This window comes from Microtus oregoni, unplaced genomic scaffold (assembly GCF_018167655.1).
Source record: "Microtus oregoni isolate MIOR12 unplaced genomic scaffold, Mior012 000006F_ref0000085, whole genome shotgun sequence".
NCBI classification, from domain to species: domain Eukaryota; kingdom Metazoa; phylum Chordata; class Mammalia; order Rodentia; family Cricetidae; genus Microtus; species Microtus oregoni.
In genome coordinates, this window is record NW_024543065.1 from 32,062,126 (window position 1) to 32,076,863 (window position 14,738).

Here is a 14,738-nt window from a genome sequence, read left to right on the forward strand (position 1 = left end):
CGCACTTTCAGATGTTCATTCACAAAGTTTTAGATAAAACTTGTAAGTAAGAATAAATGTAAACTTCAACATTTATTCACAGCTTTATTTTCCATTTCTTTGAGTATAATGCAGATTTTTAAATAATATTTAACTTTGTTTCAAGAGCAAAAATCAAAATAAAAAAGTGGTTTTACTGTGCTAGCTATTTACTCTCAGGTTGAATGTTTATTAATAATTGATAAAGTTTTAGTAAGATTTTCTGTATAACTGGCTATGTTACCACCAACATGATTAAACATGACACAAAAAGTTGTTGAACTAGTTGAATAAATCTGTTATGTACTCTGTATGCCATATATTGTGTTTGGTATAGTACTGTATGATAATACTATATCCATCATATAATACATACATGATATACCATATTATGACTTATTCAATTAGATTATAAATAGCTTCATGTCACAGGTTGTAGTAATAAGAGCGGCGGGGCTGCGTCCCCGGCACCCGGCCGCCCCCACGACTAGCTTTACCCAAAATAATTACACAGACACTGTATTCTTTTAAACACTGCCTGGCCCTTTAGCTCTAGCACTTACAGGCTAATTCTCACATCCCGATCAACCCATCTCTAATAATCTGTGAGAACCGGTCTTACCGGGAAGATTTCTAGCCTAGTCCATCCTGGGTCGGAGCTTCATGGCATGCGTCTGCCTGGGAGCGGGGCATGGCGTCTCTCTCAGGCGTCTGCTCCCGAGAGAAGAGCTGTGGAGTCTGAGCTCACTTCCTCTTCCTCCCAGCGTTCTGTTCTGTTTACTCCTCCCACCTATCTTCTAACCAATAAAATGGGCCAAGGCAGTTCCTTTATTAGCCAATGACCTTCCTCCATCAACAGGTTATATCATAGCTCCTCAATTCAGTGCTGAATATGTATTAGTTATCTGTCTGTCTGTCTCCTAAGCAGATTGCCAGAGGGATACCAGTAGAAAATGAATCTTTAGAAAGTATGTGGTTCATGAAAATCTTGAGCAGGTATTATTAATGAAGGTGAATTTAAGATAAATATTAGATAGTAACTAGAATTGGATTAAGTTATAAAACGAAGTGGGTAGGTAGTTCAGAAACACAGAAGACTTATTTGAATAGACACATATTCAAGGCCACACAAAGTTCATTGAGTACATGAGAAGATGCTTAGCATCAGTAGTTGGGAAATGGAGAACTAATGAGTTACCATCTCCACTATAAAATGGTGACTATCAAAAAGCATACCATAAAGCAAAAACATTGTACCAGCTCCACTATAAAATAATGACTATCAAAAAACATACCATAAAGTAAAACATTGTACCAGCTCCACTATAAAATGATGACTATCAAAAAACATACCATAAAGTAAAACATTGTATCAGCTCCACTATAAAATGATGACTATCAAAAAACATACCATAAAGTAAAACATTGTACCAGCTCCACTATAAAATGGTGAAATAAGACGTTGGCCAGGCTGTGGAGAAATTGGAGCCCATGTAGGTGGCAATGTAAGATTAGGTAAAGCTGCTGTGAAGAACAATGTGGTAGAGCCTCTGAAATTTAAAAGTAGAATTGCTGTATGATCTATCCTTTTCATGTCCAGAAATACTCAATCAAAAAGAAAGTCCAAAAAATTTTTGTCATTATATGTATATCAACATTGTGTATAATGGTCAGATGTGGAGTAGCCAAGTGCCTATCAACTGATGAGTGGATGAGAAAAGTTTAGTATATACAGATAACAGAATAGGTTTCAATCTTAGAAGACATTATGATAATTAAAATACCATATAGATCTGTACCCTTAAGAATGGTTAAGACGAGCTGGGCATGCCTTTAGTCTTAGTACATAGGAGGTAGAAGGCAGCAGATCTCTGAGTTGGAGACCAGACTGGCTACAGAGTGAATTCTAGGCCATCCAGCAAGGGCTGTGTATTGAGACCCTGTCTCAAAGAATCAGTCAATTCATCAAACAAAAATGGTTAAGATGATAAATTGTATGTTAGATATATTTACCACATAATATAATTTTTAAAAATTGTGGGCAGAGAGGGGTACATATATATGTGTTTTACCAATCCTCCGATGATGTTTTTTCATTTTACTGGGGATCAAACCCAGGGTTTCAAACATGCTAAGCAAATGCTTCACCACCGTGTTATATATCCAGCCTGTTTTTTTGTTTACAATCTGTTTTAGTATTTTAAACATTTTACAATCATGAAAGTAGGAATACAACAGTATAGTATTTTTCCTTGTCCATTGTGTATCTTCTTATATTTCAAATGAAGATTGTTACTCCATTTGGTTAGCCAAAACTAGACATTTCTAATAATTTCTTTTATTTAGTCAAGACTAGAAATTCCTCAGAAGTTTAAATGATAATTTGACAAAGTGAAATGAAAAACGGATTGTAGTTTTTCTTTAATTTGTCATTTGGGTCATAGAAACAGTTTTCTCTTTTATTTTAAAGTAGTATTCACACTTACATATTGGAGCTATAGTAAAGTTGTGGCTGGAGATATCATCTAATACTGGTAATTGTAATTTAATACATAACTGTCATGTCATTTGTATGTTTCCCGTCTTAGTTATCCATTACTGTCTTTTTTTTTCCAGACAGAAGAAATGCATGAGTAAATTACTGGAGTACAGTGCGGATGTCAACATTTGTAATAATGAAGGCCTTACAGCAGTACGTGGTATCAGTTTCATCTGATATTAAAAAAATACTCTGGAAAATAATGGTGAATGTGCTGTTAGTGCAAATTACAGTACAAGTGTTTGTACAAGTTACTTCTGTAAAGTTCTTGTGACGTATCCAGTGAGTTTATTAAGAAATGTAGTATTTACCATGTTCATCTTGTCTTTAGATTTATAACTTTCATTCACTTTGAAGCCTTATTCCTGTAGTTTTTGTCACAGATTTTAGGGGAGATTTTCTTTTGAAGTGTATTACCAGCTGCGCTGGGCATGGTCTCACACACCCTTAATTCCAGCACTTGGGAGGCAGAAGCAGTTGGAGCTCTGTGATTTCGAGTTTGAGGCCAATCTGGTCTACATAGTGAGTTCCAGCATAGCCAGGATTACATAGAGAAATGCTGTTTCAAGAAACCAAAAACAAAGCAAACAAACAAATAAACAAACAAACAAACAAACAAACAAAGTATTTTGCCAATTCATTATACCAGAGCTATTTTCCATTATGGCTTTAGGTAACAAAGGGAATGAGAGTTCACTCTATATACTCTGTACACAGATAACCACTATTAGCATCCATATCCTTTCAGGTTTGCTTTATTGTATTTAAACCATTAGTTTTCAAAATCCATTTTGCTGTTATCATTTTCCATGCAAAAATAAGTTAGTATACTTTTTTTTCTTTTTTTTATTGAGAAAAGGAGAAAAAAAAAAACAAGTTTCCACCTCCTCCCAGCCTCCCATTTCCCTCCCCCTCCTTCCCCCCTACGCCCCCTCCTCCCACCCTTCTCCCCCTCCCCCCACTCCTTTCCCCCTCCCTCTCCAGTCCAAAGAGCAGTCAGGGTTTTCTGCCCTGTGGTAAGACCTAGGACCTCCCACCTCCATCCATATCTAGGAAGGTGAACATCCAAACTGGCTGGGCTCCCACAAAGCCATCACATTACGTAGGATCAAACCCCCGTGCCATTGTCCTTTGCGTCTCATCAGCCCTCATTGTTCGCCATGTTCAGAGAGTCCAGTTTTATCCCATGCTTTTTCAGTCACAGTCCAGCCGGTCTTGGTGAGCTCTCAATAGATCAGCTCCACTGTCTCAGTGGGTGGGTGCATCCCTCGTGGTCCCGACTTCTTTGCTCATGTTCTCTCTCCTTCTGCTCCTCATTGGGACTTTGGGAGCTCAGTCCAGTGCTCCAGTGTGGGTCTCTGTCCCTATCTCCATTCATCACCAGATGAAGGTTCTATGATGATATGCAAGATATTCGTCAGTATTGCTCAAGGATAGGGTCATTTCAGGTTCCCTATTCTCAACTGCCCAAGGAACTAACTGGGGACCTCAGCTTGGGCACCTGGGAGCCCCTCTAGGGTCAGGTCTCTTGCCAACCCTAAAGTGGTTCCCTTAACTAAGAATTGTGGTTCCGTGCTCCCCTGTCCAACCTTCCTTTATCCCAATCCTCCTGCTTTCCCAAGGCCCGACCTCCTTCCCTTCTAACTTTTCTCTCCCCATCTCCCCTTACCCCCAACCCACCCCACCCCAAGATCCCAACCTAGATGCCCTTCAATGGAAGAATGGATGAAGAAAGTATGGAATATATACACGCTAGAGTACTACGCTGCGGTAAAAAACAATGACTTCTCGAATTTTGCATGCAAATGGATGGAAATAGAAAACACTATCCTGAGTGAGGTATCCCAGACCCAAAAAGATGAACATGGGATGTACTCACTCATAATTGGTTTCTAACCATAAATAAGGATCACGGAGTCTACAATAGGTGAATCTAAAGAAGCTAAGTAAGAAGGGGAACCCAAGGAAAAACATATAGTTATCCCCTTGGCTAAGGGAAGTAGACAAAGTTAGTATACTTTTGATTTACATACTGGGAAATGGCACTGCTGAAGGGATTATTAAAAATCACACAATTTTAATCAAGTGATTATAATTTATTTGAGTAGTATTTATTTTTGAAGTAGAGATAAAATAATGTGATCAATGTAGTGAAGACATAGCAGAATGTGTTTCAGCTCCTGTGTGCTGGGATTTCAAGCCTATCATACCTGGCTTTTATTACATCTTTTTTTTTTTTAAATGTATGACATAAAAGAAAGCTTCCCTGAGATTTGAAGTATTCTGTTAGTGGCTTAGTATAGACTGGGCCTGATCATGAAAAGAATCTGTAATTCCTGTGAAAAATCCATATTTGTCTATATTAGCATCACTCATAAGGTAATTTTGCATTCAGAATGCTTAGAGATGGGATATGCGCCATAAAGTTATAATACCTTAGAACTGACATCGATCTTTCTTTCTTTAGGACGGTAACTTGAGGCAAGCTAAAATGTTGATAGCTATCATATTTTAATTGCATAACTTTGTGTCTGCAAAATTTTCTTCATTCTTGAACTTTAAGGAAGATAGAATAGAAAAATTTTAAAGTCTTTTATTTAAAAAAATAGTGATGCATCTACCTAAAATGATTTTTTGCAAGGCTTCTCATAAGGAAGGCCTCTTGGCCTTTTCTCCTTTAAATTCCCAGTCTAAGCCTCCTATCTCCTTAGGAAATTCTTTTCTCTTTCAGTAGATTTGGAAGCTGTGTATGTGTCTCTATATTTGAACAATGCATGGTAGTGATCATTTTGGTTTTAGACCTTACCACTTAACATTTGGAGATAAATCTATTTTTTTATAAAACTATAATATGGTCCTGACAAGGATGTTGATTCAGTCCATCTGACTGAGGCTTCTCCAGTTTGATTTGCATGTGTTCATATGAAGTGGTTCTGTGTGGTGCTATGGCCTGTATGTTCGTGTGATTATTCCCACAGTCACAGTTTGAGGATTTATAGTACCATAAATATTTTTGTGTTACTCCTTCTTCACCCCCCTTTCCATCTCCTTCTTTCACCATGCTCAGCCTTTGGCAACCATTCATCGCGCCTCGATTATACAATTCTGCCATTCCAAGGATGTTAATTAACAGATCCTACTGTATTGACGCTTTCAGGCTTGGCTCATTTTGGGTTTATTCCCTGGATATTCATTTGGCTGTTGTGTATATCAAAAGTTTGTTCCTTTATATTGCTGGATAGAATTGCATGGTGTCTATGCTGCCCTTCAACCTCCTCACCTGTTAAAAGACACTGGAGTCCTTTGGGTTTTTAGATATTATCAGTAAAGCTGACAGAAACATATGATAATGTATAGGTTGTATTTCCTTAGGATAAATGCTTAGGAATGAAGATACTGGGTTTCATGCTTGCTTTTAAAAAGCACACTATCTAACTGTTGGCTATACAGGTCGTGTCCTTGCCACTTTTATGTGTATGGGTATTTTGCTTGCATGCTTGCCATGTTTGTCTGTGTACCACATGCATGCAGTGGTTCACTAAGGTCAGAAGAGGACATTGAATCCCCTGTAACTGGACTTAGAGACAGTTGTGAGTTGTCATGTAGGTGTTAGGGATTGAATCTGGGACCTCTGAAAGAGCAGCAAATGCTCTTAACCGCTGAGCTATCTCTCCAGCCCTGAGAGTAGTGCTTCATTAGATATGTCATTTGCAAGTATTTTCTAAATCTTTACTTTGTCCTTCCAGATACTTCACAGGGTTCTTTTAGAGACAGCCTGATTATGTAGTTCAGACTGCCCTAAAACTCAGCATATTCTTGCCTCAGCCTCCCAGGTACTGAGTGACAGGCGTGTGACATTACACTGGGTCACAGGAGGAGTAAAGGATTTTAATTTCAACAGGTTTTTCAATTTGTACATCATGCTTTTGATAGCAATTTTAGAAACTCTTTGCCTAGCCCTAAATATTGAAGGTTTTTTCTCCCTGAAAGTATTAATAGTTGTACTTTTTCTACATCTGAAGTTTCATTTAATATTTTTAAGAATTATGAAGCTTGGGTTGAGGCTGAATATTTTTGTCTGTGAGTGAATGTTCTGTTCCAGTAGTACTGATTGTTGAATGGTTATAGTCTATCCGTAATTCATCTATGTATTTCTAGCTGGGTGTGGTGGCACACACCTTTAATTCTGCACTCCAGAGGCAGAGCGGGAGTCTTATCTCTGAGTTCAAGGCCAGCATGGTTTACTGGGTGAGGCGGGGTCAGGACTGCACAGAGAAATCCTGTCTCACAAGCAGACAGACAGACAGACAAACACTGTATGCATTTATTTCTTCATGAAATTGATTTTGTGTCTTCCTCAGAAATTCATCTGGGTATATTTGTGTAGTCCTTTCTAGGCTGTGTATTAGTTGTGTTGATATATGCATATGCTTCTCTGCCCATACCACACAGCCTTGGTTCTTGATTCTTATTATTATAGGATTATTATTATTATTATTATTATGATGATTCTTTCTTCAATGCCTGTGCTTCTCTGCCTGAACCACACAGCTTTGATATTTTATTAATGTAGGTATGTTATTATTACTGTATGTAATAAGTCTTAATATTAGAAGAGTAATTCTTCCCGTGTGTGTGTGTGTGTGTGTGTATGTGTGTGTATGAAGATTGCATTAGCTGTTTTGGTTTGTGCCTACAGAAGTACTTGGATATGATTGATATTACATTAAACTTACTCATTAGGCCTTTGATTTCTTTCATTTTTAAATTTTACTTTTTAGTTTTACATATCAATCCCAGTTCTCCTTCCCTTCCCTCATCCCACTACCCCCACTTTTTCACCACCCCACCCCATCTGCTCTTTAGAGAGGGTATGGCCTCAAATGGGGAGTCAATGAAAAGTCTGTCCCATCACCACTTTGAGGCATGAACCAGGCCCTCTTCCTGTGTCTAGGCTGAGCAAGGAAATAGGCTTCAAAAAGCCAGTTCTTGTACTAGGGATAGATCCTGGTCCAGCGGAGAGGGCCTTTCCTATTTCTGCTGCTTTGTGAGCTTCCAGATACTCCTGTCTCTGACAGGAGTGCTGGGTTCACAAATGTCTACCACCACACCTGTCTTTTCCTCTTGGTTTTGGGACAAAACTCATGGTCTGGAGTTGTCACAGCAAGTGAGGAGCTTTTTCTCTCCTTGTCAGGTTGGTAAGTGGTAGGGATCTGAGAGTCTGAAGTTGTCTTGGACACATTTTCAGCTGATGTGTTTGTGATGTGAAGTATGTTCTGTCTTCTACCTCAGGAGGCCCATGCTGCTTAACTACCAATTCTGGAGCCTTTTAGGGGTTCTCTTGTCTCTTTATTTTTATTGTATCTGTATTAATGTTCTATCTGCTAGTATGTCTGGTCCCTTCTGGAGACTAGAAAAAGGCATTAGATCCATTGGAACTAGATTTTCAATGATTGTGAGCCACCATGTGGGTGCTCAGAACTGGACTCAGTTGCTCTGCAGAAGCATTATGTGATTTAACCACTGAGCTACCTCTCCAGTCCCCCCACATGCCTTCTTACTTAGCTTTTGCTCTTACTTAGGATTCGGTTTTTTTGTTCTGACATGACAATAGATATTATCTGACAAGATAAAATGTAATACATGCTTTCCAGCTTCCAAAACTTGTGTTTCTCCCTTGTCTTGATGGGCAGGTTCCTTCAAAACTGCTCTTTTACTGCTATTTTAGTGCAGTGGTGTTAAAGCTGATGGATATGTAATCAGTTTGCACTTTGAAGACTGCGAAGTATATCCTAATGTTTGTAATGGAAAAAAGTCAAGTGAAAACTGTATAAAACACCTAGTCTGAAATTGTCTGCTTCCCACCCCGATTTAGTTCTGAGTATTGAACTTGGAGCATATATATACATACATACACACACACATACATGTATGTGTGTGTATGTATGTATATATATGCTAAGCAGGAGTTTAATATGAACATATGAACCATATTGTTAATTTCTGTCAACTTGACACAAATCCTAATCACCTGGCAAGAAAGACCCTCATTTAAGGATTTGCCTCCATCAGACTGGACTGTGGGCGTGCCAGAGGAGACATTTTGTTTCTTCTTTTTTTCTTAAAAGATTAAAATAAAATAATTATGTGTATATATGAGTACAGTGTCTAAAGAATATACACACATACATGCGCACGCACATACACACACCCACACACCTGTTCAGTCCCTGGAGTGTTACTTGTGTTCATGTTTTAGGACTGATTATTTGGCATTGGACAGCTTATTTCTGTGCTCTTCTCTGGGGAAGATCACCTCTGCTGCTTCCAGTTTTCCTTATTTGCCTTTGTTTCTTTGTGTATTGATGAGATCCAGCATTTTCTTGATTAGTGATTGATGTGGAGGGCTCAGCCCACTGTGGATGGTACTGTCCCTGAGTAGGTAGGACTGGGCTGTATAGAAAGGTAGGTGAGCAAGCCAGGGAAGCAGGCCAGTAGCAGTATTCATCTATGGTCTGGGATGAGTTCCTGCCTCCGGGTTTCTGCTTGGGTTCCTGTTGTGACTTCTTTCAGTGGTGGCTGTGATGTGGAACTGTAAGCCAAATAACCCCTTCCACTGCAAACGGGAACAATTCTTTTTGAGACAGGATTTCTTTCTTTCCTCTTTTGAGACAACTTTCTCTGGAAATCAGGGCTGTCTTGGAAATCACTGTGTAGACCATACTGGCCTGGAACTCAGAGATCTGTTAGCCTCTCCTTTCCCAGCTCTGTGATTAAAGACATGTTCCTGACACTGGGTTTCTTGTAATTTACTGTGTGGCTAAGGTTGGTTTTGATTTCCTGATCTTCTGCCCCTTTCTACTGGGGCCGCAGTTTTCAGGTTTGTTCCCGAGCTTCCTCCATTCTTCCTAATTGGAAATTTAACATTGTCTTTTAGTGGTATGATAGGTATTTTATAGTTCTTTTAAAAATTATTCTTATGTATTTTATTATTAGTGTAGGATATATTTGCTGTTCATAACTACAGGAAGTATGTTTTATTTGAATATCCATTTGCTTCTGGAAAAGAAAGAATACTAACCTGTTTTCTCTAGCATCAGCTGTGTTGAGAGTCTAGTGTCATTCAAGAAACAGAGTATTTGGTGATCTAAGCCGAGGATACTTTTTTGAATCCTTCAGTTCTTGAGTTTGTAGTACTTCATGGTATAGCTAATGTCTTGATGCATTTGTTTTTCTCATTTAAAAGCAGGAAAATTTTTTTTTACAGTGTTCTTTGAATATTGTGCTCAACAGAGAAGTAGTATTTTGTATGTACTGACTTTTACGGAAACTCCACTGCACAAATGCTAATAATGAAATGGCTTTGCAGATACACTGGCTGGCTGTGAATGGGCGGACAGAACTCCTCCATGACCTTGTGCAACATGTCAGTGACGTGGATGTTGAGGATGCAATGGGGCAGACAGCACTACATGTAGCCTGCCAGAATGGGCACAAAACGGTAAATTCCTCCATGAAGATGGTAAAGGAAGTGCATGTATTTGTATTAAAATCTTGAACTCATGAGAAGTTTTTCATTTTGCATATTTGGGAATGTGCAGCATTATAGGAAAATACTGTTTTCTATTTTGTATGGCCTTCTTACTAACATTCTGTCTGGGCAGAAGCAATAAAAAATAGTGCTTTTTGCCTTTGCTCAAAATAGTTATAATTTTGATTTTATTTCTGATTCTATTTTTAATAAATGACTGTCTTTGAATATATCTTTACATAATAAAAGTATGACTTTACATGTATTTTAAGCAATTATGTTTAGTCAGCTTTAACATGTACCTTTTCCATTTTTTATTATTAAGTGTGAATTATGAAATCAGTAAGTAAGGTGAATATTGATACTGCTTTGTAAGATTTCCAGCTGTGTTATCCTAGTTTCTGTTTTCTCCAACTAGTGGAAGTAACTTTCCGCAGATTTCTGTAACCCTGCATTTGTTCTGTGGTGTTAACCTTCCTGTTGTTGTCTAGACATTTAATTAAAAATAGCTTTTTCATTAGGAAACTGCTGCTTTATATAAAAAGACAGAGGGCTTACAGTTTTAGATTTTCTGTTTTACTGTCTTTACTGTTTAATTTATGTTAAGATTTTTCTTTCACATTTAACCTCAATGATGAATGCAATGTCTTTACTTGCTAACTAGCCATAACCATACCAAGATAAGCTGAAAATAAGTCACTACTAAAAGAAAAAGCTTATTTGTACATCTTCTTATAGGTACATACTTTCATTTATTTCGTTTTATTTTTTGAGATGGACTCACTATGTAGCCCTGGCAGGCAGGGAGCTCCCTATGTAGATCAAGCTGATCTTGGACTTACAATCTTTAGTTTGTCTCCTGAGTACTTGGATGCAGGCATGACTACTGAGCCCAGGTCACAATCTGTTGATTTATTTTGTGCCAACTCTCAGTCTTATGTCTTTTGTTGGGAGACAATATTGGGATCTAGATTTCTGTTTTTGTGTGTGCGTGCATGAGTGTGCACAACCTTGAGTGTCGTACCATCCTGCTTTCTTTTACCTGGAGTTAGGGTCTTTCATTGGCCTGAAGTATCATTGAGTAGGTTAGGCTGACTGACCTCTGAGCCCATGATTTGCCTGTCCGTGCGTCCCAGGAGCTAGGATTACAAGCTGTGTCACACACCTTTCTGTTTTTCACAGGATGCTGGCATTCTTTAAGGTGGTGAGGCTGAGGTTAGCTTGTGTATAACAAGGGCCTGGGAAAAGAGATGGAAGATCTTTTTTCTTTCTTGGAATGTCTTCTGAATACCTTTGTTCATCTGTAGATTTTTTTGTTTTGATCGTCAGAAAAATAAGCATTTTCAAGTAGTGTTTCTTTTCACTAGTTCATCATTTCTCTCATTCTCCCATCAATATTATTGGTTTTAAAAAATATGACATGTGAAAAAAATGAAGTATCTTGATTTAAGTGACTCAGCTTCCCCCCCCCCCCCCCCTTATGTTACCAGAGCTCAAACCCAGAGACTCATTGCCTGAGCTGTGTGCCCAGTCCCAGTGGGCTGCGTTTTAGAGAAACTACTGCATATTAGAAAATGAATCACTTATAGCTTTCAAGGGATAGGAAAAAGAACCTACCAGATGAACAGAATGTCACTTACTAAGGCTTGTAAACCTTATATTTGCTTAGGAACCCCTGGTGTTATAATTGGAAGAAACTCAGAGAAGCTAACTTCAGCTGTTTGAAGCTAGTGTAGAAACAAGGGTTAGTAAGAAAACCTTGGTTTAAAATATACTTGGAGATTATATTAAAAATTTAGAATTGCCTTATAAAGTTATTGAAAATTAGATGGTATAATAGTATCCCATATGGTTTACATCCTAAAGCAAGCATTATAAAATAATGGAGAATTCCTCATAGTCATAGAATGATTGAATGCCCAGAGGATTCATAGTGAACTGAGGTCATTGAGTCTGAAGTGCTCTGTAACTTCCTGTGGATTTTCTTGGGTGGTGAGTTAAAATGGCCTTTTTGTTTTTGTTTTTTCAAGACAGACTTTCTCTCTGTAATAGACCTGACTGTCCTGGAACTTGTTTTGTAGACTAGCTTGGCCTCAAGCTAACAGAGATCCACCTGTCTCTGCCTCTGCCTCCCCAGTGCTGGATTAAATGTGTGTGCCACCCACATCTGGCTAGTGTATATGTATTTATAGAACAAAATATAAAACTTTTTAGAGAAAGAAACGGTATTAAAATATCTCTGAAAAATCTTACTAGCTACTTCAAATTGAAGAAAACAAAATAATAATAATAATAATAATAATTATTATTATTATTCAGTGAAATTTGCCCTTGAATTTCATTTTAGAGTAAATCTTAGGAGTTCATGAAAATACTTTGAACATATGCCGGAGAACTCAGAAGCTTTGTGGAGTATGCAAATAAATATGTATTCTTGCCTTTTTGACAAGAAATGCCTTTTCAGATTTATGCTACTTTTCTAAAAGGTAAAAGACTTGGGAAACAGATTTTTTTCATGATTAAGCATTTAGGCCTGAGGTTGGGGCATAAGCCAGTGGGTAGGCACAAAATCTTGGGTTTGATCCTCATTCCAAAGGGGCAACAACAGAAACTGGCTTGAGTCTCTTATCAGTTTTCTGCAGTAAACCATGAGAATGCCTAACAGTGACCTTTAAAGTCTCCATAAGGAGGATGGGGCCCCACAATAACAATTCCTCCCAGAATATGATAACACAACTAAGCTGGAAAACACCACCTAAATATCAGTGTTGAACTACAAATTGCTCAGAATAATTTTGAGGTTACAAGCTGATGTGATATACAGCCTAACAAACAACTCTAGCCAGGACTTGAGACAAACCCTGCACTTTCCCATTATGCAGAGACTGGACAACAAATGATACAGCTGCCTTTCCCAGTACTTGACAATTAGCCCCAGTTTTTCTTTTTAAGATCCCCTAAAAAGATACCATCATCCCCAGACAGCAGGATGTAAATTTAAGAATAGGATGCCCACATTCCCAAGAGGTGGGGAGTGTGGTTATTTTGTTATTCGGTTGATTATGGATCTTTGTCATTGTTTAGGGGATTGGTTATTATTGGCCAAGTTGTTATTGGCTATGGTCAGAAAAAAGCTAAACAAGGGATATTAGATTAAAGGTTCTTGTTTTTAAGGTAGTGAATATAGATATGATAAGATAAAAGGGTAGCTTACTGAATTACTCTGAAAAGAAAAAAGGGAGGATATAGATATGATAAGATAAAAAGGTAGATTATTGAGTCTTACTTTTTAAAAGCAACTACTAGTTTTCAATGTTTTACATTGGATTGGACTTTTCTATATTATATACAAATTTTGTATGTTAAAATTTGAGGTTAATTTTTTTAGCATATACTGTACATACATTTCTATTCTTGTTCAAGGTATTGTACTATACAAGCCATTTAACAATGTAATACAAATTTCTAGTCCTTGAAAGTTTTATTACTTACTGTTTAGAATAATGAGGAAATGCAGATTAGTTGTTAATAACTTACTATAATTAAACTTCTCATATTAGGTAGATTTTCAAGGTCAAACAAAGATATGTTTTAGACATGTTATTTTCTACAGAATACAACTTTTATTAAGATATTTTAATAGCATAGCATAGTTTTTTTTTTCTTCTTTTTGGACAGTAAGGCATGTCTGCTCCTGGCAGCACCAATCTACTCCAGAGAAGAAAATGGTCATTGAAGAAACTTCACATAGTGTTTACTTTTCTTGTAGCAAAAGCAAACCACTGGGCAAGAAAATGCCCCTGTCTCGACTGCTGACAATATACTATCCTAATTGGACAAGCAAGACACAAAAGAAAGTGATTGCCAAACACTGTCAAGACAAAGAGGGGCAGTCCTTCTGAATATCCTGCCTCACAGAAATGTCTGTCAGATATGCTAGGCCTGTAGGCCGAAGATGTTGCAGAGGAACCGTGGGTGACTGTCCAGAGAGATAGCTGTTTCTGTCATTTCTCACATTTGTTTTTGAAAGTCGTTTGCTTGCACTTCCTGCTTACTCCGTTAATATTATTTCATTCTTGGGTCTCTGAAAGAGTTGAAGACTAGATAGTTACAGTTTTCCCTGTTTACCTGAAGCAGAAAGCAGTTATGTTAGAAAGTAAATTAGGTACATGACTTTGGACTCACCAAGATAGGATAGTAGATAACGGAGTATTTTCTCTGAATTTGTCAAATGCAAATGGACTAGATAGTATTGATGTATTTATTGCCTGTATATATTGTATATAGTTATTGTACTTACTATATATAGTTTTTTTTTTTTTTTGGTTTTGCGAGACAGGGTTTCTCTGTAGCTTTTGGTTCCTGTCCTGGAACTAACTCTTGTAGACCAGGCTGGCCTCCAACTCACGGAGATCCGCCTGCCTCTGCCTCCCGAGTGCTGGGATTAAAGGCGTGCACCACCACCGCCCGGCTATATAGTTTTTCTTAACATTAGTTAATAGTCTTTTGCATTTTAGACAAAAATGGGGAAAAGTAGTGATATTTCATTTGTATTTTAATAAATAAGTAAAGCTTGCCTGAAGATTAAAACTCTAAACAACCACACTAGTCAGCTGTAGCAGCATGCAGTGGTGGCACACACCTTTAGTC

General features: G+C 37.8%; 1 protein-coding gene across 1 annotated transcript in view; it reads left to right on the forward strand.

The window, feature by feature from the left end:
* Hace1 (HECT domain and ankyrin repeat containing E3 ubiquitin protein ligase 1) overlaps positions 1–14,738 on the forward strand; it is a 110,531-nt gene that overhangs the window by 16,034 nt on the left and 79,759 nt on the right. Inside the window, exons 5-6 of the mRNA XM_041653656.1 lie at positions 2,635–2,710; positions 9,927–10,058. Of these exons, the coding sequence (XP_041509590.1) occupies positions 2,635–2,710; positions 9,927–10,058 (208 nt within the window). The remainder of the gene's footprint in view (positions 1–2,634; positions 2,711–9,926; positions 10,059–14,738) is intronic.